The sequence below is a fragment of the Fusarium phalaenopsidis genome (genome assembly GCF_050370095.1).
Source record: "Fusarium phalaenopsidis strain FUZ10S chromosome Unknown contig_32296, whole genome shotgun sequence".
Classification (NCBI taxonomy): Eukaryota; Fungi; Ascomycota; class Sordariomycetes; order Hypocreales; family Nectriaceae; genus Fusarium; species Fusarium phalaenopsidis.
The window spans coordinates 2900638-2920403 of record NW_028145408.1 but is presented as its reverse complement, the minus strand read 5'-3'; the positions used below and the strand labels follow the sequence as shown (position 1 = coordinate 2920403).

At 53.0% G+C, this 19766-nt stretch overlaps 9 protein-coding genes across 9 annotated transcripts; 4 read left to right on the top strand and 5 right to left on the bottom strand.

Moving 5' to 3' along the window:
* Window positions 1–1485: 1485 nt before the first annotated feature.
* LRP88_06497 (cytochrome P450) lies at window positions 1486–3427 on the bottom strand (the record flags this gene model as incomplete). The annotated part of the gene is made up of 8 exons (XM_083243035.1): window positions 1486–1949; window positions 2008–2042; window positions 2098–2576; window positions 2729–2864; window positions 2916–2953; window positions 3102–3119; window positions 3170–3200; window positions 3264–3427. The coding sequence occupies 8 exons, from the start codon at window positions 3425–3427 to the stop codon at window positions 1486–1488; spliced, it is 1365 nt and encodes a 454-aa protein (XP_083101971.1).
* Window positions 3428–3900: 473 nt separating this feature from the next.
* On the top strand, window positions 3901–5236 carry LRP88_06496 (2,4,5-trihydroxytoluene oxygenase; the record flags this gene model as incomplete). Its single annotated transcript, XM_083243034.1, has 6 exons — window positions 3901–4320; window positions 4375–4423; window positions 4483–4586; window positions 4638–4882; window positions 4935–5037; window positions 5090–5236. 6 exons carry the CDS (start codon window positions 3901–3903, stop codon window positions 5234–5236), a joined length of 1068 nt encoding a protein of 355 aa, XP_083101970.1.
* A 535-nt stretch (window positions 5237–5771) lies between these two features.
* On the bottom strand, window positions 5772–6855 carry LRP88_06495 (fumarylacetoacetate hydrolase family protein; the record flags this gene model as incomplete). The annotated part of the gene is made up of 5 exons (XM_083243033.1): window positions 5772–5803; window positions 5857–5931; window positions 5984–6199; window positions 6262–6607; window positions 6664–6855. The coding sequence occupies 5 exons, from the start codon at window positions 6853–6855 to the stop codon at window positions 5772–5774; spliced, it is 861 nt and encodes a 286-aa protein (XP_083101969.1).
* A 527-nt stretch (window positions 6856–7382) lies between these two features.
* LRP88_06494 (SDR family NAD(P)-dependent oxidoreductase) lies at window positions 7383–8321 on the bottom strand (the record flags this gene model as incomplete). Its single annotated transcript, XM_083243032.1, has 3 exons — window positions 7383–7894; window positions 7983–8198; window positions 8267–8321. 3 exons carry the CDS (start codon window positions 8319–8321, stop codon window positions 7383–7385), a joined length of 783 nt encoding a protein of 260 aa, XP_083101968.1.
* Window positions 8322–8737: 416 nt separating this feature from the next.
* On the top strand, window positions 8738–9777 carry LRP88_06493 (SDR family NAD(P)-dependent oxidoreductase; the record flags this gene model as incomplete). The annotated part of the gene is made up of 6 exons (XM_083243031.1): window positions 8738–8779; window positions 8834–8936; window positions 8994–9163; window positions 9215–9459; window positions 9519–9682; window positions 9740–9777. The coding sequence occupies 6 exons, from the start codon at window positions 8738–8740 to the stop codon at window positions 9775–9777; spliced, it is 762 nt and encodes a 253-aa protein (XP_083101967.1).
* Window positions 9778–10164: 387 nt separating this feature from the next.
* On the bottom strand, window positions 10165–11832 carry LRP88_06492 (flavin-containing monooxygenase; the record flags this gene model as incomplete). Its single annotated transcript, XM_083243030.1, has 2 exons — window positions 10165–10256; window positions 10317–11832. The coding sequence occupies 2 exons, from the start codon at window positions 11830–11832 to the stop codon at window positions 10165–10167; spliced, it is 1608 nt and encodes a 535-aa protein (XP_083101966.1).
* Window positions 11833–12489: 657 nt separating this feature from the next.
* LRP88_06491 (YybH family protein) lies at window positions 12490–13174 on the top strand (the record flags this gene model as incomplete). The annotated part of the gene is made up of 2 exons (XM_083243029.1): window positions 12490–12519; window positions 12578–13174. 2 exons carry the CDS (start codon window positions 12490–12492, stop codon window positions 13172–13174), a joined length of 627 nt encoding a protein of 208 aa, XP_083101965.1.
* A 230-nt stretch (window positions 13175–13404) lies between these two features.
* On the bottom strand, window positions 13405–15720 carry LRP88_06490 (fungal specific transcription factor domain-containing protein; the record flags this gene model as incomplete). The annotated part of the gene is made up of 2 exons (XM_083243028.1): window positions 13405–15268; window positions 15332–15720. The coding sequence occupies 2 exons, from the start codon at window positions 15718–15720 to the stop codon at window positions 13405–13407; spliced, it is 2253 nt and encodes a 750-aa protein (XP_083101964.1).
* Window positions 15721–17271: 1551 nt separating this feature from the next.
* LRP88_06489 (uncharacterized protein) lies at window positions 17272–19049 on the top strand (the record flags this gene model as incomplete). The annotated part of the gene is made up of 5 exons (XM_083243027.1): window positions 17272–17322; window positions 17393–17535; window positions 17596–18407; window positions 18479–18834; window positions 18909–19049. The coding sequence occupies 5 exons, from the start codon at window positions 17272–17274 to the stop codon at window positions 19047–19049; spliced, it is 1503 nt and encodes a 500-aa protein (XP_083101963.1).
* Window positions 19050–19766: the final 717 nt, after the last annotated feature.

The window sequence follows — 19766 nt, the reverse complement described above, 5'->3', positions numbered from 1 at the left end:
CTTTGCACTGTCAGGCCGTAGCGAGCTGCCATTTCCCCCACGAGAGAATTAGCAAAACCGGGAGGCCTTTTCAAATTCTTTCAAGTCCGAGTGGGATTTGGCTGGGATATCTCCTTTCAATCTCTTCATTTTCGCCATCGCCATCCCGTCACCCATCTTCACACAAACTTCGCCCATCCACTCACCACTCACAATGACAGACTCCAACATTTCCAAAGCGGTGGAGCATCGCTTGATCCCATCGATGTTCAGTGACGGCAGTTTTCCCATGGCATGGATTGGCGATACCCCGACCCTCGACGCAAGGCGCGAGTATATACGCGCCTACCTGGAGTGGCGTTTGCCACATGGCGATATGGAGAACCAGGAGAGGAAGCTAAGTGACTTGGCTGAACGGAAAGCAGCTATGTGGCTAATTAATGATAATGTCATCGAGATTAGCACGGAGCAGTTTGAATGGTTGGTGGATGAGATGTTTTGGTACATTTGGCGTAGGTAATGTTACCCTCATTATTAGAACTGATTCTAATCTTGCTTCTATATCTAGTTTTCTACCAAGCAGTGATACACGAAATCTTCAGGGCTAAGTCCTTCATCGGCGACCAATACATAAAACCGTTATCCAAGAGCATCCGGGCGTCCGTCATCACGCCTCGGCCTTGGTCGCCTTGCAAGGAGACAGAATGAGACGTACAAGTCGACTCCCGTCCCCAAACCCGTAGTCACGATTCGAATGAATACCGCAAAGCCCCCAAAAAGATAGGAACTCGGCAATAACGCTCTAACATTGTCCTCGAAGAGATCCGTTAGCATGAGAACAGGCCTAGGCTCGGGGAAGCGAACCAAGGCATGTAGCAATTAGTGCCCAACAAAGGATATCCACTGACCATCCACCAGGCAAGACAGCGCTGACGTAAAACGCAATTGAGCCAGTTTCGCTAAATCAGCTCGCTGTACGATCACATCTTTGTCGCAAGACCGACATTTCCCACCCATTCCGGTCAAGGATGTATTGCATGGTCAATCTCATGCCTGGTGACGGTCGGGGCTGCGCACAAAGGACAAAGGATGGTTGATGCTGGGCTATGCGAGGTATCACGGCAGGTACTGGGTAGAAGGATGAATAATAAAGATAAAATTGAGGTATCCCGCTATCATCCCTGGATGCTACGTGAAATAGTGTCCCAGTGATGCGTGAGATGGAAGCACCGTTGCTTGCCACGGACGCAGAACAAGACTATGCCCAGGCTTGCCCTATCGCACGAGTAACAAATACAACCACAATCGAGCATACAATAAAGAGTAGTCATGTATACTTGGACGTGGTTCAAATAGAGTCCATGACTGGACTCCTCACGGCTGGGTTCAACGCCATCCCAGCCCGGCTCCATACACCCACACTCTCTGCCATTGTTTGGGAGGGTTAGTCCCTTCTATAACAACTAAATACTTGTATGCTCTTGCAAGATCACCCGCTCCGACTTCCTAGCTATACTGGCTCAAGAACTCAAGGGACCCCTCGTGCTCGCGGAGGATCGTCGCCACATGTGCCTCGCTTCGCGGCTTGATGCTGACCTTGAAAGGAAGCGGAGCCTGCAGGATCCCTGGGTTATACGCCTCAGGATCAAGATGCATAACCTCGCCAGTCTTGGGATCCGTAGGCTCGGCGAACTCAAAGGCCCAGAGCAGCTTGGAGGCGATGCGCCACATGTTGCGCTCCGCGAGGTGGATTCCCGGGCAGATTCGCCTGCCTGCTCCGTAGTTATAGTGGTCGCGGTTAGCCCAGTCCGGGCTCCCGGCGTAGTCATTTGCTAGCCTTGGGTGCTGGGAGTATCTGTCCGGGTCGAAAGTTTCAGGGTCTTTGTAGATGTTCTCGTTATGGTGGATTGCCCAGGTCGGGATAAAGATGGTGGAGTCCTTGGGGATCAGCATGCCCTGGTACTCGTCGTCTAGAGGGCATACCGAGGTCAGTTCTCAAAGACTGGTAGCTAGAGAAGTAGGACAAACCTTGGCGGACCTTGTGAGGCAATGCTGTGACGGCACTATTGTTCAAGCGTCAGCTGGCGGCGATTTCCTTTGGCTTGTAGGTGGACGTACACAGGCCTCCATCGCATCCCTTCCTTGACGATGCAATTGATGTATGGAAGCTTTGAAAAGTCGTCCCATCGCGGCGATCTTTCCGTGCCGCAGACTACGTCAATCTCCTCTCGAGCCTTGGCCTGCACTTCGGGATGGAGGGCAAACGCCAGAATCAGCGTCAGAAGCTGTGCGGCAGTTGTATCGGCGCCTCCCTCGATGATCTCTCCAAGCAGGTTCGTAAAGGCATGCTGGGGAATCGATGAGGGCCATCCCTTCTTCTCGTACTCGTCCAGTAGGGTGTCGACGATGCACCTTCGCTTCTCGCCTTTTGCTCGGCGCTCCTCGACTCGACGACGCGCCTCGCCCCATGTTCCATCCATAGTCTTGCCGGCGTCAATAGCACGACGCTTCCAGAAAGCAAACGACGAGGGCATATATTGCAGCCACGTAAAGACGTCTACGGGAGGGTTTGCGCCAGGCTCCATCGCGGCAGTCCACTGGGTTCAAAGAAAGAGAGGTCAGCATGCTCCCACCCTATGCGTGTCGCGCTGATCCACTCTGGTTACCTTGTCCATGACATTGTAAACACCCTACGATCCAGTCAGCTTCTACCCCCTTGTAGAGGAGCTATTTAATGGAGTCCAAGTACCTGACACCAAAATGAGTCCGAAGTTGGGGCCCGGCATCCATACGTGATGGAGGTGACGACGGAGGCCGTGTACCTGCGAACCTCGCTGTAGAAGTTGTCGGGGTTGTTGCACAGATTGCTCATAAGCACGGTAGCCCTATGCTAGGTCAGCTTTAGGGAGTTTAACCCTCCTCTGATGGAGCCATACTCTGCTTCTTGCACGCGAAAGTGGTTTTCGTCAAGTTGCTTGGGCGAGAAATTGTGCGAGATGATCTTTCGCTTGTCTCTCCATGTCACGTCCATCTGCTCTAGGGCGAGATGATCGCCCTGCGTGAGCAGTTTACCGACATAGCTTGGAGGCCTGTCAGAATAGATGCTGCCCTTCTCTACCAACAGCTGATGAATAGCCTTTCTATCGCAGAGCACCACCGTGTTTGAGGGTCCTATCTTGAGGGAGAAGACGGGGCCGTAGATCTTGGTCCACTCCTTCATTCTGCGACACGACACGTTAGTCAGCGCTGAAGTGATGATTAATACCAACTAAATCCTTTCTTACTTCTTGTACAACCCGGTGGTTGGGAGCATGTGGGCATTGCCCAGGATAGGCACCGTCGGAGGGCCTTTCGGCATGCGAGGATCCCGCTTGCCGATCTGCAACACGCGGTAGATGACGGCGCAAAGGCCAATCACGGCGAACGAAAGGGAAATGCTGAGACTCATCGTACTTGAGTGGGACTAGGAGTGGAAGACAGCTTGGAGCTGATCCGAAAGGTAGCGGAGGCGAGGTGCCTAAATGCTCAGCTCGCTATCCTGTTCAAAAGGCTTCATGAGGGCCTCATGACTGCTGAGCAAGCCGAAAGACTTGCCCCCCGTGGAACATCTTCGGGTTGACTAGCTTGGTATAAAGACCATGGGCCCCGAGCGGACGGGTGCGCCTGGCGGCCGGAAGTCGCCCCGAAAATCCTCCGGACCTTGACACGGCACAATATCGGCCGGTCGGCCCCACCGGCCGCCTTCCGTTCTCCGACTCACATCGGCCGACTCGAGCGACAATCTGGTGGAGCAAGATTTGGCGGCTCAAATCCTTCTCATAAGGAGGGTGCGGCCGTGTCAGATCGGTATTGTCCTTGATAAACAGTTCCTCTACTACTATCGTGCAGACCGACACGTTAAGACCATTTCCTCAACAAACCATGACCAAGTCCAGCGATTCCAAGATAAAGGTCCTGCGACTAGGGCACGTGTACTACAAACACAAGGACTCAGCCAAGGCCGAAAAGTTCCTGGCGGCCTTTGGCTTCATAGAGGTCAAGAGAGAGGGGAAGAGGATCTACTACAGGGGCTACGGCAGTGAACCCTTCCTCTACTGCCTGGAGGAGTCTTCTACCAATGAGTTTGGAGGGGCCGCTCTGGTGGTGGAATCCCCCGAGGACCTCGAAAAGGCCGGCGCCATCTTTCCGGATGCCACTGAAATTTACGACCTTGAGGAGGCGCCAGGCGGAGGGCGGTGCGTGACAGTCAAGGACCCCATTGATGGCTGGCCTTTGCATCTGGTCTATGGCCAGACGCCCGTGGAACCTATGAAGGATTACCGGTACCTTGACTTCAATTTTGTCGGTAGATTCCTCCCTTTTGACTCAACTGAAGCTGACCCTCTCCTTCTCAAGCCTCACAAGAAGAACCGAGCGGGTAACGAGTTCCAGAGATTCGAGAAGGGTAGGTATCTCACACACGAAACGAGTGCATGCCAGGTTCGCTGACAAGTGCCTGTTCAGGACCGGCGCTCATCCACAAGCTGGGACATTTTGGACTCTGTGTGACCCAGTTCCAAAAGACCTTTGACTTTTACACCACAAACTTCAATTTTGTTCCAAGCGATGTAAGAAGTCTCAACGCATTGATTCAATCTCGAGCTCACGATATGACGCAGATTCAGCACGATGAGACTGGACGGCACATTGCCTCATTTATACACCTAGACCTGGGAGAAACTTTTACAGATCATCATAGCTTCTTCATCTTTGAAGGACCCAAGTCTCATGTCCATCACAGCTCATTCGAGGTCCACGACTTTGACGTCGAGGTGCTTGGGCACGACTACCTGCGTGACCAGGGCTATCAGAACTGCTGGGGAGTTGGGCGGCACGTCCTGGGCAGCCAAATCTTTGACTACTGGTAAGAAGAGTGCCCCCATGCTCTGCTTCTTGCTGACTTGCTGGGGGATTAGGTACGACCCGTCTGGCTTCATCGTCGAACACTATGTCGATGGAGACCAAGTGAACTGTCACTCCAAAACCAATATTGAACTTGCCACACCTGACGGGCTTCATGTCTGGGGTGAGTTGTGTCTGATCCTTGGAGATGAAGTACTGACATTTTTAGGGCCCCGATTACCGGAAGGATTTCTCACCTAAATGGGGTGCGGTGCGCATTGGGCGTCAGTGGCCAGTAGGAGTGGGCACGTCGGAGCGTGTCGGTGGTACATATCGAACAAACTTTGGACGGGATCAGGAAGCCCGAAGAGGGTAGGATAGCAATAGCGTTAAGGTCTCCGATGAAAAACGAGAGTTCTCTCCCCAAGGGGTCGTCTATACCTTCGCAACCGGACTATTAATGGGCCTCGATTTCTCCTTCTCACCTTATGTGGCTCTCTCAGGCCTGGGATAATACCGTATGAGGGTTAATTCCCAAGGACACGGGGCCCTCTATTTTTGGGTTGATAGGTTGTTCTTTGTTGGCGGAGCTGATTGCCTCTTTAAGGGCGTCACCAACAGCTTTTCCGGCTCCTCTGACTCCTCCACCGCTTCTACAAACATCCAAAGACGGTATTTCATGCAATAAGAGTGCTTCCAAATAATAGATCTGTTCTTTCTCTCCAATTCTTGTTCCCCTAGAATGCTGCCACTTCCCTAGCTGTGGAGGGAGAGCGGTTAACATAAGGCATGCCTAGGAAATGTCACTTTGACCTCTTCTTGAGTGGTGCAAAAGCCGACTACACAATTTTATGCTGGCAGAACTAGGCGAGTCTATTTAAAGTCTATTCAAGAAGTGTTATAAGTTCTATCTATTCGTAAAAGACTTCATTGATGAGAGTACCTGCGCAGTAGTCACGTTAGCAACTCAGCGCACCAAGCTTCAATTTCACCTACCAATTCCATCGATAGATACGCGCATGTCGTCGCCGCTCTTGAGCCAAATCTTGGGGTTACGGGCAATTCCGATACCTTGATCGTGTCAGCGGCTTCAAGTGAAGGGGGGCTCCCGTGCACTGCTTACCGGGCGGAGTGCCCATCATGATGACGGTGCCGCGCTCCAGTGTGGTCCCCTGGGAGAGGAACGCAATTGTCTTCGCGACTGAGAAGATCATTTCCCTCGTGTGAGAGTCCTGCACCGTTGAACCATTCAAGGTGGCTCGAATGCCGAGGGTCTGAGGATCTTGGATCACGGACGGAGATACCAGGACGGGGCCGATGGGCGCTGAATGATCCAGTCCTGGGAGCACGTTGATAGTCAGCTTTGTGTCTTCGCTGTAAAGCGCTGCTTCATTCATTTACCCTTGGAGAAAGACCATTGGCTGTTACGGAACTGCTCCGTCCGGGCGCTCACGTCGTTACCGCAGGTGTAGCCCAGGACATAGTCCATGGCCTCGGCCTCAGGTATGTCTTTTCCATCCTTGCCAATGATAACTGTGAGCTCTGCCTCGTAGTCGGTGGTCTCATCCTGCACAAACTTGGGGATGTAGATCTTGCGAGGATGAGGCCCGCTGAGCGCCGTCCTGGGCTTGATGAAGAGGACGGGATGGGTGGGCACGGGCATGTTGGCTTCTTTGGCGTGGTCGTGGTAGTTGAGTCCCATACATCGGATTAAGGGTACCTCGGAGACATCGAGGGGACCGAGGAGCTGCGGAAGAGTAGGTTAGGGACACTTGGCCGTAGCAATAGGCATGGCAGACGCACCTGATCTACCGTCATGACTTGGCTTGTCACGCTGCCATCAAAGGCGGATCCATTTATCAGTTTCGCCTGTACCCTCTTGTTCTCCTTGCATGCAAGGCCGACATCGATGGATGTGTCACAGAGCTGGCCGCGATGAATCAAGCCATCCTCGACAGCGATGAAACGGATGAGATGTGTCCACTTGGGGGCCATTGTTCGTAACCTTCTAGACAGTCTGAATGGGATTGACGGCAGGATACGGCTTGGGACTGTCTCTACTCTTCTTCAAGACTATCTGCCTGGACTTTTTGTACATGACATGTGAGCGGGTCTAGGTTGATTGGTAGGACGCACCTCGGGCAGAATCACCCCGACGGATTTCCGCCGAAGCTATGAGCAAATTCCTCCGATTACGGACAGACTAAAGCGAAGAATTGGCGGCAATACTAGACAAGGTGGAAGATTGACACTTTGCGGACGTTTCCAAAGGAGTCCATCGGCCATAGAGATCAAAGAATACATTCACTATTGCTGTTGCGACTAACGGCCACTCGCCGGCTCGGCATTGAAGACAATAAAAATACAATATTAAGGTTCACTGGGCAGGACAGAACCTCGGCCACGATTAAATTGGGTTGTGAATGGGTACAAGTGAGTAGCTACTAGATTTTGTTGACATGGCTCTCTCCGAGAAGCATGCTGCGTTGACGACTCTCTGACTGTCCCTAGACTTAACCCTCTCACGCCGAGACACCAATAGTCATGCCACCATCCACAGGAAGAACCTGTCCAGTAATCCACTGCGACTGAGGCAGACACAGAAAGAGAACGGCCGCTGCGATGTCATCCACCGTCCCGAGCCGGGGCCAGGGCGTCGCCTTAACCATGGTCTGGTGGATGGCGCTGTTCTCGAGATTCCCGCGCGCCATGCCCGTGGCGACAACGCCCGGAGCGACACAATTGATGTTGATGTTGTCTTTTGCGTGATCTAGTGCTCCAGCTCGCGTCATGTGGTCGACCGAGGCTTTGGTGGCAGAGTATGCCACCTCGCCGGGGAAACCTGTCACGGATGCACACGATGAGATGTTGACGATGCGTCCCCGACTGCCCCATTTCTCGTCCACCTCTTGCTTCAGGAACTGTCTGATGGCGCTGCGGCTCATCCTAGCTGTGCCGAGCGTGTTGACGGCGGACATCTTTGCCCAGAGCTCCTCCGACTCGTCCGCAAATGAGCAGAACGGTGCCCAGTAGCCTGCGCAGTTGATGAGTATGTCGATCCTCCCAAACTTCTGCTCCGTCTCTGTTAGCTGGGGTGCTTCAGGAATAGGAGATGGTTGAACTTGCCCCGAGGGCTCGGCTGAAGGTCTTCTGTACGGCCGTCGAGCTCGCAATGTCCGTCTGCAAAAAGATAGAGTCGCCGCCTCGGGCCGCGATGATGTCGCCTGTGGTCTTGTCCACATCTTCTTCGTAGCCTTTGGCATTGGCCTTTTCCTGCAGGTCACACAGAACAATCTTGGCACCCTCGCCCGCAAGGGCTATCGCAATCGCGCGTCCCACTGGCAGCGAGGTTAGTTTTGATCTGTCTGGGCGATTGGTATAGTCTCCCTCGCGGGCACAAGCTCACTTCCTGACGACGCCCCTGTGACGACAGCCACCTTTTCGTCGAGTTTTCCTTGCATGGTGTAATAGCTGAATGATTCGACAAGTGTTAATTGGCTTCAAAGTCCCTCGCACCCCTTTATCGAATTCCTCATCGGGGATCACCTATACACTGCCACCAGCAGAGATTAGCCCCGGGGATATATCTGAACAGAAGCATTTAGGGCCAGGCCGCAGTTCCTCTCTCCGGCCAACGGTCCTCGCCAAGTGCTCCGCCCTTCAACATCATCAGAGCGAAATCAGGCCGACGTTGGTCCGTCCGGGGCCCTGCAGTGGGGCCGTTTGATCGGGCTTCAGTACACAGCCGACCCGGCGACATGCCGATGAAAGCAAAAAGGGACTTGAAAAGGTCTTGCTGATGGCATACAGCAAGATTAATCACGTTTGGCCTTCAACTTCAACCCCTCTCTAACAACTTACGTGACGGCTTTGAACCATGTTCGAAGGCAAAGTTTACTGCATCTCCGGGGCCGCGTCGGTGAGCCGAGCTTCGATCCTCTCCCTGCGCTGGTGACTAATTGTATTGTTGTAGGGGATCGGCCGTGCGACTGCCCTTCGGCTGGCCTCGAAGGGGGTCTCGGGCCTTGCTCTCAGCGATTTGGACATCCGAGGCCTCGAGTTTACCGCCCAAGAGTGTAGGTTAGCCCGCATTACGGGATAGACGATGGGAACCTGACTCGGAACTTGGCCAGGCCAAAAACTGGGACTCAAAAACACGACCGTCACACAACTCAACGTGAGCATCCGAGCCGACGTCGAGGCATGGGTCCTGGAAACGCATCGCACCTTTGGTAGGCTCGATGGCGCTGCCAACGTGGCTGGAGTGGCTGGTGGAACCGGAGAGCAGACCATTGAGACGATTGTAAGTGTGCCGGCCTGGTACCCCCTCGATGCTTTGTGCTAACTTTAGTAGGACCAGCTTGACTGGGATAAGATCCTAAGTGTCAACCTCAACGGCGTCCTTCACTGTATGCGGGCCCAGCTGCCGCTGCTCAGCCGGCCCGGAGGCTCCATCGTCAACGTCGCAAGCACGTCTGGTAGGCGTGGCTTACCTCACAATGCCGCATATTCCAGCAGCAAATTTGCCGTAATCGGACTTTCAGAGTCAACAGCAGGCGAGTACGCCAAACAAGGGATCCGGGTTAATTCTCTTCTCCCGTGAGTCGTGGATCAACTCTCAACCCACCAGTGTCTTCTGCTAACATGCTGCAAACCAGCGGACCGATCGATACAAAGATCTTTCGAGATGGCGAATCTGCAGGCCTGTTCGACTCGGTGAGCATCTCCAAAGATACACTGCTTGGGAGGATGGGCACGGCCGAGGAAGTGGCAAACGTTTTGTGCTTCCTTCTGAGTGACGAGGCTTCCTACGTGACAGGTGGTGAGTGTTCCATTGATCATCCGTGCCAGAACCGAGCTAAATCTAGGGGTTTTACAGCACATTGGAATGTGGATGGAGGATATCTAGCATGTTGAATACGATTAGGCTATTGAACCTAGTTAAAGTCTGTGAGAGTTGGAGTGAAAGGGGCTGTGTTGTGAGTGACGAGTAGGCGAGCTATATGTCGCAATTAAGAAATAAGAGCTTTGAAAAAACATGTATTAAGAGATCAAGAGCTTCTTATAGCGTCTTCTGAAAGTTATTAATAGCAAAGTACTAAGCCATAGTGATTCAAGTCTAAGTATTAAGTCATTGGGCCTAGATAAGAAGCTCTCTTGTAGTAGAGAGCTGGCTCAGATGCTAGGATCATCATCTAACACACAATCAATTACACAAAGAAGGAAGAGACTGCGATTTTAAAACAATCCCATTCAAGTTCAAATCAAAGAGAGAAGAGATCATCTGCTACAATCTGATGCCAACTAGTACACAACAAAACAGTTTTTGCCCTTCTCAAAAGCGCCGTTAATCTGCTTGGTGTATTCCACCAACCCACCGAGAAAGTTGAGCATCTCTGCATCACAAGGTTAGTTCAAGATCCATCTATATGCTACAAGTTGCAAGGAAAACATACCTTTAGGCTTGCCGGGGATATTGGTACCCATGTACTCCGACTTTGTCTGGGGCAGCAGCGTCTGGTCACCGATCTGCTGGACGAGATCGCGCCACTCCTTCTCGGCCTCGCGGGTGGCGTCGATGAACTGGCACTTGTCCCGCCGGAGTCGAAGAATGGTATCGCAGATCCAATCGCCCTGGACTTCGGCGCAGGTCGGGCCGTTGCAGAACGAGGTTGGACCCTGAGGCCCGTACAGGAACATCATGTTAGGGAACCCAGCCGTCATCATGCCCAGCTCGGTAGAGGTGCCGTTCTTCCACTTGTCCTTGAGGGCCAGGTTGTCGACACCCTTGATGTCGATGGAGAGGAGGCCGCCCGTGACAGAGTCGAACCCGGTTGCCAGGATCAGAATGTCGAGTTCGCGAAGTTTCCCGTCCTCTGTGATGACGCCCTCTGGGACGACCTTGACGATGGGGTTGGCCTTGGTGCTAATCAAGTCGACATTGTCCTGGTTGTAGACCTCGTAATATCTCTGCTCCAGGGTCGCGCGTTTGGTGCCAAAGTAGTAGGGGGGCTCACGAGGGGCCAGAAGCTCAGCAATCTCGGGCTTCTCGATTCGAGGGAGGGTCTTCTTGCGCCAGAACTCGTACGCATATTTGTTGGCGATGGGGTGACGGATAACGTCCTGATAAGTTCCCAACCAGAAGGAGAGCCCTCCCTTGGTCCAGATCTCTTCAAAGAAGGCCTCCCGCTCCTCGTCTGACACCTCGACAGCCGACTTGGGGCTGAACTCGGAGTCAAGGCCAGCAAACTTGGACACGCGACGCTCAAAGATCTCGGCGTACTGAGACTTGATTTGGTCCTTGTCTTGAAGAGGCGTCTGGCGCATAGGTAGGGCGTAGGTCGGGCTTCGCTGGAAGACGGTCATGTGAGCCACCTCCGGGGCAACATCTTGGATGACCTGAAGGCCGCTGGAACCGTTACCAACTATGCCCACTCGCTTGCCCTTGAAGTCGATGCCTTCTTGTGGCCACTTGGATGTGTGGCAAGAGGTGCCAGCGAAGCTGTCGAGACCCGAAAAGTCGGGGATGTACGGCTTGGCAGCGAATCCAGTACAAAGGATGAAGTGGCGCGCCGCACGGTTGACACCTGCGCTGTCAACAACGTTCCAGAAGTTGTCAGCCTGGTTGAACTCGGCAGCAACCACGCGTGTGTTGAAGAGGATGTCCTTCTTCAAGTGCAGCTTGGATTCGACGTGGTCAAAGTATCTTCGCAGCTCATCGCGACCCGGGTACTTCTCCGACCACGTCCAGTCCTGCCACAACTGTTGATCCGAGAACTCATAGAGAGGCACTGGGGTGTCGACGCGGGCACCTCTGTAAGCGTTCCAGTACCAGACGCCTCCGAGGTCACCAGCGTCGTCGATGGCGAGGCACTTGAGGCCGGCTTCTCTCAGTCGGCGAAGGACATAGCATCCTCCAAAGCCGCTGCCCACGATGATGGCATCGTACTCGGGGGTGGAGACGGAACCCATGACTGACGTTGAGGTGTTTGTTTGTTTTTTTGTTGCTATCGTTGTTGTTCTTGCCGATGCTGTTGTTTGTTTGAGTTGTTGTTTGTCTGCTATATCAAGAATGGCTGCGACCGCTGGCTCGTCGGAACCAAGGCTCGCAAGGGAGGTTTCTTCCTTTATAGATACGACGGACACATGCGCCCATCTTTTCAGGGGGCAATGGTAGTCAAGCCAGCTGCCTGCTGTGTAAGATGGCTTGACGGCCTCGATAGACTAGCAAGTCGAGTCCTCGTGCAAGGGTTTGGCCAGCAAGCTCTACCTCCTCGTACCTTGGGCGTGATGCGGAGTAATCTTGTCCCATCCGTCGGGCCAACTCTCACGATCGGTTCAATGCCCAGATTCCACCGAGCCAGGTGAGCAAGTCGGGCGATGCAACCCTGCATTGTTCAGCATCAAGTTGCCTGCTCTCACGGGCGACTCTTCGGCTCAATTTCTTCAGCGTGAACGAACAGTCATTGCTCCGGGCCTCGCGTCCTGCTTGATCTGGTGAATGGTAGAGCGCGCCATGGTTTTAATAGGCAGCTGGCCGGCAGTCGATGGTGTGCAGAACAACACCATTTCCCTCAATTCCTTCTCCTCTCCCAGACAAAGGAAAACTCGCTGTGCCAACCAACCAATATGGATAAGAACGGTTTTGTCAAAGATGATGTGAGTATCTGTTTTCGCCGGAAAAGATCGTGCTCTGTCTGACTTTTCTGCCGTTCAGGCCGCCTACAGTGATGCGAGCAAGGCGTTGACTTTCTTACACATGCCACCGACCAAGGTATGCCTTCATATCGGCCGGTACTATCTTCACGTTAACTTTGAGCCGCAGTACCGCAACCCAAGCCTTGCCAAGGAAGAGCAGGAAGTGACAGACCAGCTCTACCGTGGCTGGCTTCATTACTGGAACCATGAGTCGCGCCAGGACTTTGCCAACGGCATGAATGGAGCGCGCCGCTTCTATGACTTCGAGGACATGCTTAGCTATGACATGTTTGGCAACACCATCCGAGGCAGCTTCAAGGAACACTTTGAATCCATCTTCCCTTACTGGAACGACGGGCACATGGAATACAAGGACTTTGAAGTCACGGCACTGTCCAAGGAGTATGCCTTCTCCACCATGATCCAGCACACCTGGGGTACTGCTGGAGGGGTGCCGTTTGACACGGCTTTCAGGAGGACCGGGATCGCGAGGAAGAATAGCCAAGGCGAGTGGAAGTGGATTCATGAGCACCTGAGCTTCCCCACCGATATGAAAACCAAGCAAGCCGACTTCACAGCCTCGCTCGACCCAGTCAAGGCGACCAAGCTGGCGTAGCGATGACTTTCAGGTTAGAACAAGGACTGAATAGGTTCAGATAGCTATGTGTACGGACAGAGACGTTCATTTCCCGCTGTAGTAGCATATGAGTGTCGATTAATGCTTTGATAGCTCCTGAATTCAATTGCGAACGTTTTTGACAATCATGACTGTGGCATTGACACAATAAACACCCGGACAGCGAATGCAAAGAGCCATATCATTCGGTATGACAGCCCATTATGTACCTAACCTCTTGGCACAGCGAGGGTGCCAGTTCTCGGTGACTGGTCAGCTTCCTGGGGTGGAGCAAGAGGGAAGAAGAGGTCGGCGTAGGAATCAAAAGAGATGTCATCTAGTTGGCCTCGTTCCGATAGCATACCGATCCAGTTGGTTGTTATGGGGGAGCCTGAGGCAGTCTGTGTCCTTGCGCCTGGTGCAAAGCCTTCAAGGTCCGGAATGAAGGCCGACGGATCGAAGAGTTCGGGCATGAAGTCGGCGGGTGCGAGCGGATCCATACCATCGAGGCTTTCTGTCAATCTCCCTTCGAGGCCATCTTTCATGCCTGCGAGGGTTGGGCTGGGTGCAGCCCCTGCTGGCCTTAGCCTGGCCCCTCGCTGCTTCGCTGCAGAACGAACCTCCAACTCTGCCAGAAGCCTTCTCTTGTGTCTCAGAAGCTTCTCTAGCGAGTCCACGTTGCGCAACAGTGTGAGAGGTGTGCCCCAGAATAGCGAGTACCGCTGACAGGTAAGTCGGAGGAGAGCAAGCTTGGACTCAGTCTCCGCCTCCGTACCAAGTCCGTACACCTTGCGGAGAATCTGTAGCGACGCAGCCAACCATACAGTACTGGCCAGGAAGGGATTCAACCACTTGACATGCCACTCGGGGGCGTTTTGTAACACAAACTGTATGTTGTCGGCAGCCTCGAGGCAGTTTCGCAGGCCTTCGCAGTTTGACATGGCACCCGCAGGAGGCCAGGGGGTTGACGTCCAACCAAAGGGCGGATCAGGAGCAATCTCTGTGAACAGGGTGCCCGATGCGATCTCGCCAAACGCTTGGTGGTGGAAAATCTGAAAGCGCGCCAGCTGTGTCATGAGGAAGAGAGAATAGCGTGCCACGTCCACCAGTGTGGCCTGGGCAGCGGATGACCCCGAGTTGGGTGGTGCCTGAGCGCTTAGAGCATGGGAAAATAGCCTCTCCCCTTGATATGCGAGCTTCGTCGGCAAGGCAGAGACGGTCTGCTGCAAGGCCTGGCTGAGAAAGTATAGTTGCTGGTCACCGGCGACAGGGGACTTCTTGCAAAAGACGTTCTTGAAGTACTGCTGGAGATCAGTCGTCTCGTCCTGGCCTCTCCAATCTGACCGGATTCCCTGCAGACTGCCTCTCGCCAAGGCCTGGGCATCCCGCATTATTGAGTTGAGGACAATAAACCATGCAGTCGGGCTATCGTTGTCACACTTCTTCAGCCTCTTCCATCTCTCACATGGCTGCGGGTGCAGGAAACTGCTCTGGCGGTATTGACCATTGAACCAATCGCGATCGGGTATCGGGAGATAGGTTTCGTTCACTGACCAGTCGATGGCCAAGGGACACCTCTTTATCGTAGAAGCAAAGACGTCCATCTCCCATATGGCCCACCAACAGCGTCGCTCCTCCTCCTTGCCAACCCACTGTCGGATACCGTCCTCATCGCGCGGAGGTAGGATCGGCGCGCCGTAGTCGATGAGGTTAAGATGCTGCTCGTAAGCAACCCGAACACATGAGCCTAGCAGTCGCCACCCCTTGCCCCTGACACCTCGAATCAGCTCATTGAAGGTACAGAGGACCATGGCTTGTAGGACAGAAAGGGAGGGAGCTTCATCGTCCGTCTCCCTAAGGGAATCGTCAAGTGCTTTTGTGGCAATCTTGTGGAACTGATCCGACGACGGCAAGCTACCAGCGTCAGGAGCGCCCGCCTCTGAGCACGCTGGAAAGAATTTGATCGACACGGAGAACATGGAAGCGAGCAGGGCTACCAAGGTAGAAAGGGACGTAATGGTCTGTATCTTGGCCCCGAAAGTCGGGCGATGAAACAAGGAAAATGCCGTCATGTTGTCGAGATACAGATCCGTCCTAGATTAACCGCGTCAGCTTGCGCATCCGGGACCTTGCGCTATGAGTGAGTCGCCGACGTACAGTGTCTGAAGGTTATCAACTGAAATGTTCAGGGTGTCGCAAGCCTGGTCTATCAGCCTTTGGGCTCCAACGAGGTTGATGAAGAAGCCGTCAGACGAAACTGCAGCTGCCGACTGCTGCGATGGGGATTGGGGCTCTTGGCGCGATTCATGGGTAGGATGGATGAGAGAGGAGAGGCTGATGGCGCGGACGAAATTTGCGGCCGCCTGGTCTGAAGACTCCGACACGTCTGTGGATGCATCGTCAAAAACCGTCGAGATGGGCGAAGGGGGATACGAGGCAAGGTCGATGAGGCCGGTGATGCTCGGGCGAGCCTCATGTCCAGGCGGTGGAATGGGCACGTGACCCTGGAGCGTGTCGCGGTCTGAAGGGACCTGCGACATGGACATGGCGTCTTTGGGCACATTTTCGCCGCTGTCGCCTTTGTTTCCTTCGCTTTTCGAGCTGCTCTGTTCATGGTGTGATCTGTTGCGAGGCCGCCTGCGCTCACGGAGCCGTGAGCCTGGGGGTGAGGATAAAGCCCGTCAGTAGCTGGTTTGGAAGACCCAGCGGCCTAGACAGAACTCCCAAACAGGAGAACTCTAACTGCGACTTACCAAGCTTTGGTCCAGGTTTCATTCGTTTAGACGGGTAGGCGCAAGACTGCGACGTCCTGTCACAGGGGCCGCAGGAGGGCATGACACGATCGCTTTTCCCAGTCATCAGTGACTTTGTTCAAAAGGCTTGTTCACGGCTACTCGACCATCAATTCTCTTACCATTTCGTCTTGCGTCTACATAAAGTCAGTCGAATTAGCCTTGTGCCATCTCAAAGACAGTCCAGGGGTTTCACTTACCTCTTGCACAGATTGCAGGCGAGCTCAGAGATGTCTTTGCGGGACCCTTGGTCTGAGGACCATCGTCTTTCTGTGTGCTCGCTCATTGCCCCAAGTTTGAGGCCTTGATGTCAGGGATCGGACGAGTGTGTTGATAGGAAAGAGGATGAAGAGAGACAGCCCGGGTCCCGGACCTCGAGGTTGTAGATCGACGACTCTCGGTGGGCAGCCCCGGGCCTCGGTCGGACCCAGGCCAATGGGATCACAGGGAAAGGAAAGACGACTCCCTGGCAAGCGAACTGTGGCTTAGGAAATAAGCGCACTGATTGGTCGCCAAGGGCTTCCCCAGACTGCTGGGATCAGCCATCGAGGCGGGGAACCCTGTCTAAACGCCAACTTGTCCTTGGCGAAAGTTGGGGAAAAGAACAGGTGACACCATTGGCTGCTCCTCGGCCTGGTAGGTGTGGCCCGTCTGTCTCTCCCCGCATCGGCCTAATTTCACGTTGGCCTAATTACGAAAGTGTCCATATCAATGGTCGAAGACGTGAGTGAACGGAGGGGGATTTCCGTCCTTCTGGGAGCCCCTTGTACGAAGAGTGGAGGTCGAGGGAAACTGGACAGACAACCTGTGGTCTGTGCAGCTGTGTGGATGCTACCCTATAGAGTAGCATTTTAGCAATGGTGGTTTACTTGAGAGTAATAAGATGCAAGAAGACACGACCCAATTGTGAACTAAAGAGTCGACTCGCAGCAAAAGGAGAGCATGTGAGCTTTCTGGATTTGTATCAACTAGGGCTTTATCTAGACTCGGCTACAATTTTCGATAGATTGACCCGAGAACATCTGGAGTCGGAAGGCTAGGCCATTTCAGTCTTACAAGTTGCTACGTGTTCAGCCTCACCCTCTTTGCCATTGGCAGCAGACTACCTAACTAACTAACGGCTTGATTTCGGGACATTATAACACCCTGCTCTTCATTTAAAGGCATTTCAAATACGTTGTTGAAGTGAATAGCTTGCGTTGTATAAGACAGGGGCTGCTTCGTTGTGTCCAGGCCATCTCGACTCCTACTTTACGCTCCAGTTGATTAGACAGAAAAAGACAGGCAGACACCCAACCTTCCATCATGTCGACCAACTCTCGGGCTCATCCTAAAGTCACGGCTGGCAATATCTTTGTTGGTCTCCTCTTTCCTGACCGGTGGTCAAGTATCAAACTCCCGTGTCACCGGCTAACATGAAAACCAGACCATCCTGGTGGCGGGCATGGGAAGTTTTGTGTTTGGATACGCCAACAATGCCATCGCCGGAAGCCTTGTGCAACAATCCTTTGTCAACAAGTTTCTCAATGACGGAAATGCCGATTCTGTCATAGGAGGCATTCTTGGAGTGTACGTTTGGGAAGAGCCTGGGTAGCAACTTGCATAAGCTAACAAACTGGTCTGAAACAGCTTCCTGGGCGGTGGACTTATAGGGTCCGTCATCCAAGCTCCCATTTCGAACCGATTCGGGCGGCGCATCGCCACTGGCTCTGCAGCAGTTCTCACCGTCTTGGCCGGCGCCTTGCAGGCTGGCAGCGTCCACATCGCCATGTTCATAGTGGGCCGGTTCATCTGCGGTGTTGGGGCCGGAATTGTCATCACCAACTGTCCCGTCTACATGAGCGAGATCTCTCCTCCTCATGTTCGAGGGCTGCTGGTCGGCAACCACGCCATCTCGATTGTCTACGCCTACATCTTTTCATCCATCATGGCTTTAGCATTCAACTACGTGGATACACCCTACCAGTGGCGACTGCAGTTCATCCTTCTCACCTTTTTTGGTCTCTTGCTCTTGGGCTCGTTGATGGTGCTGCCAGAGTCTCCACGGTGGCTCTGTGAGGTCGGCCGGTATCCCGAGGCATGGGAGATTATCCAGGGTCTCCACAAGCACAAAGATGGTGTCGACAACGAGACAGCTGCCACCGAGATGGCTCAGATCAAAGCTGAGATTGAGGCTGAAAAGTCCCTGCCTGTGGGCTACGTACACATCTTCCGAACCCCGGCACTACGCCATCGTGCCATCTGCTCCATACTGACTTGGGTCATGGGGCAGTCCACCGGCATTCTGGTAATCGCCAACCTGACTCCTGTTCTATTTGGAAAACTCGGCTACGGGCCTACCTTGCAGCTCGGACTGTCCATTGTCTGGACCGTTTGTGCCTTACTTGGATGCTATGTTAACGCGCTTCTTGTGGACCGAGTGGGGAGAGTCAAGCTTCTGGGTAAGTCGCACATGTCATCTCGGACGATGACCGCACGCCTAGGACCGTTCATGCTAACTCATCCGGCGTAGTTGGGGGCGCCTTTCTCTGTAGCGCCATGCTTGTGGTTGAGGCAGTACTGCAGAAATACTACCTCGGCTCTGACAACACTGCTGGGACCAATGCAGCCGTTGCCTTTTACTTTTTCTTCATCTTTGTGTACGGATGCACCGTCGACTGCGCAGCCTACATCTACATTTCTGAAATATGGCCCACCCACCTTCGAAGCTACGGCAACACCCTCGGGATTGTCACCTTCTTCGCCTGCGCTATTGCATACACCAGCCCGGCAACTCTAGCGATGGAGAACATTGGCTGGAAGTACTACTTTGTCATGGTTTCTGTTTGCTGCGCTTCTTCCATCGTCATGATATTTGTATGCCCCGAGGTAAGTGTCACTCGACCAACACTTGTAGTTATCTCGTTCGAGAAAGACCAAGACTGACAGATACGACGCTACAGACTGCAAAGCTCTCACTGGAAGAGATCAATGCCCAATTTGGTGAGCCAGTTGCGACTGTTGCCCCTGCAGTGGGTGTTGAGCATGAGAAGGACCTAAATGAGAGCGGCCATGAGCTGAGGATTGAGACTGTTAGCAAGTAGATGTAGGCTTGTTGCTGATAATCACTAATGGGACTCCTTTGGGATCCGCTGTTCCTCGGATTAGTAGGGAAGTTCATCACGCAACTGGCCCGCTGGTCACGAAGAGCATCAAGGAGAAGCTATGGCGATGAGTAGGATTGTGAATCAAGATAGCTCAAGCAGTAGTTAAAGAGTGTCTGCTTTTTCTCTCATCAGATTTATGTATTAATTCTCATACCTACTTGAAAGAGGCTTTACAAATGCTTATATTGTTCTTTATAGCAGATATCTTCATTTCGTTTCTTCTAGTAATAGAATCAAATCAACTTGATGACTTTTAGGATACCCTTCTAGGTAGTTATCACCCCGACTCTCTTTTACGGCATTCATTCTTCTAAGCGAACTACCTCTTCAGATTTTGTAGGTATCAAATGAAGTGAAGTTGCACTCCAAAGTCATTCTCTTCTTATGCATGAATCTCTTCAAACAAAATCTTTGATAGTTGCATCTTTCATCTCAATGCAGTGAAGGAGAGCGGTACAAGTGAGCAAGTAGTGTTATACTAGCAATGACTTGATTAAGGAAAGCCGTCTATACTTCAGTGCTTACAGCCTTGTCCTTTAACCCAATATGTCCATTAAATACCTGCGAACGGTGGGCTTGGGTCGATCTCGTCAAGGGTTCAATGTCCGCAGTAAGTGACTTGTATTCGCCTGAATTTTGCAAGTCCTCCCAAGC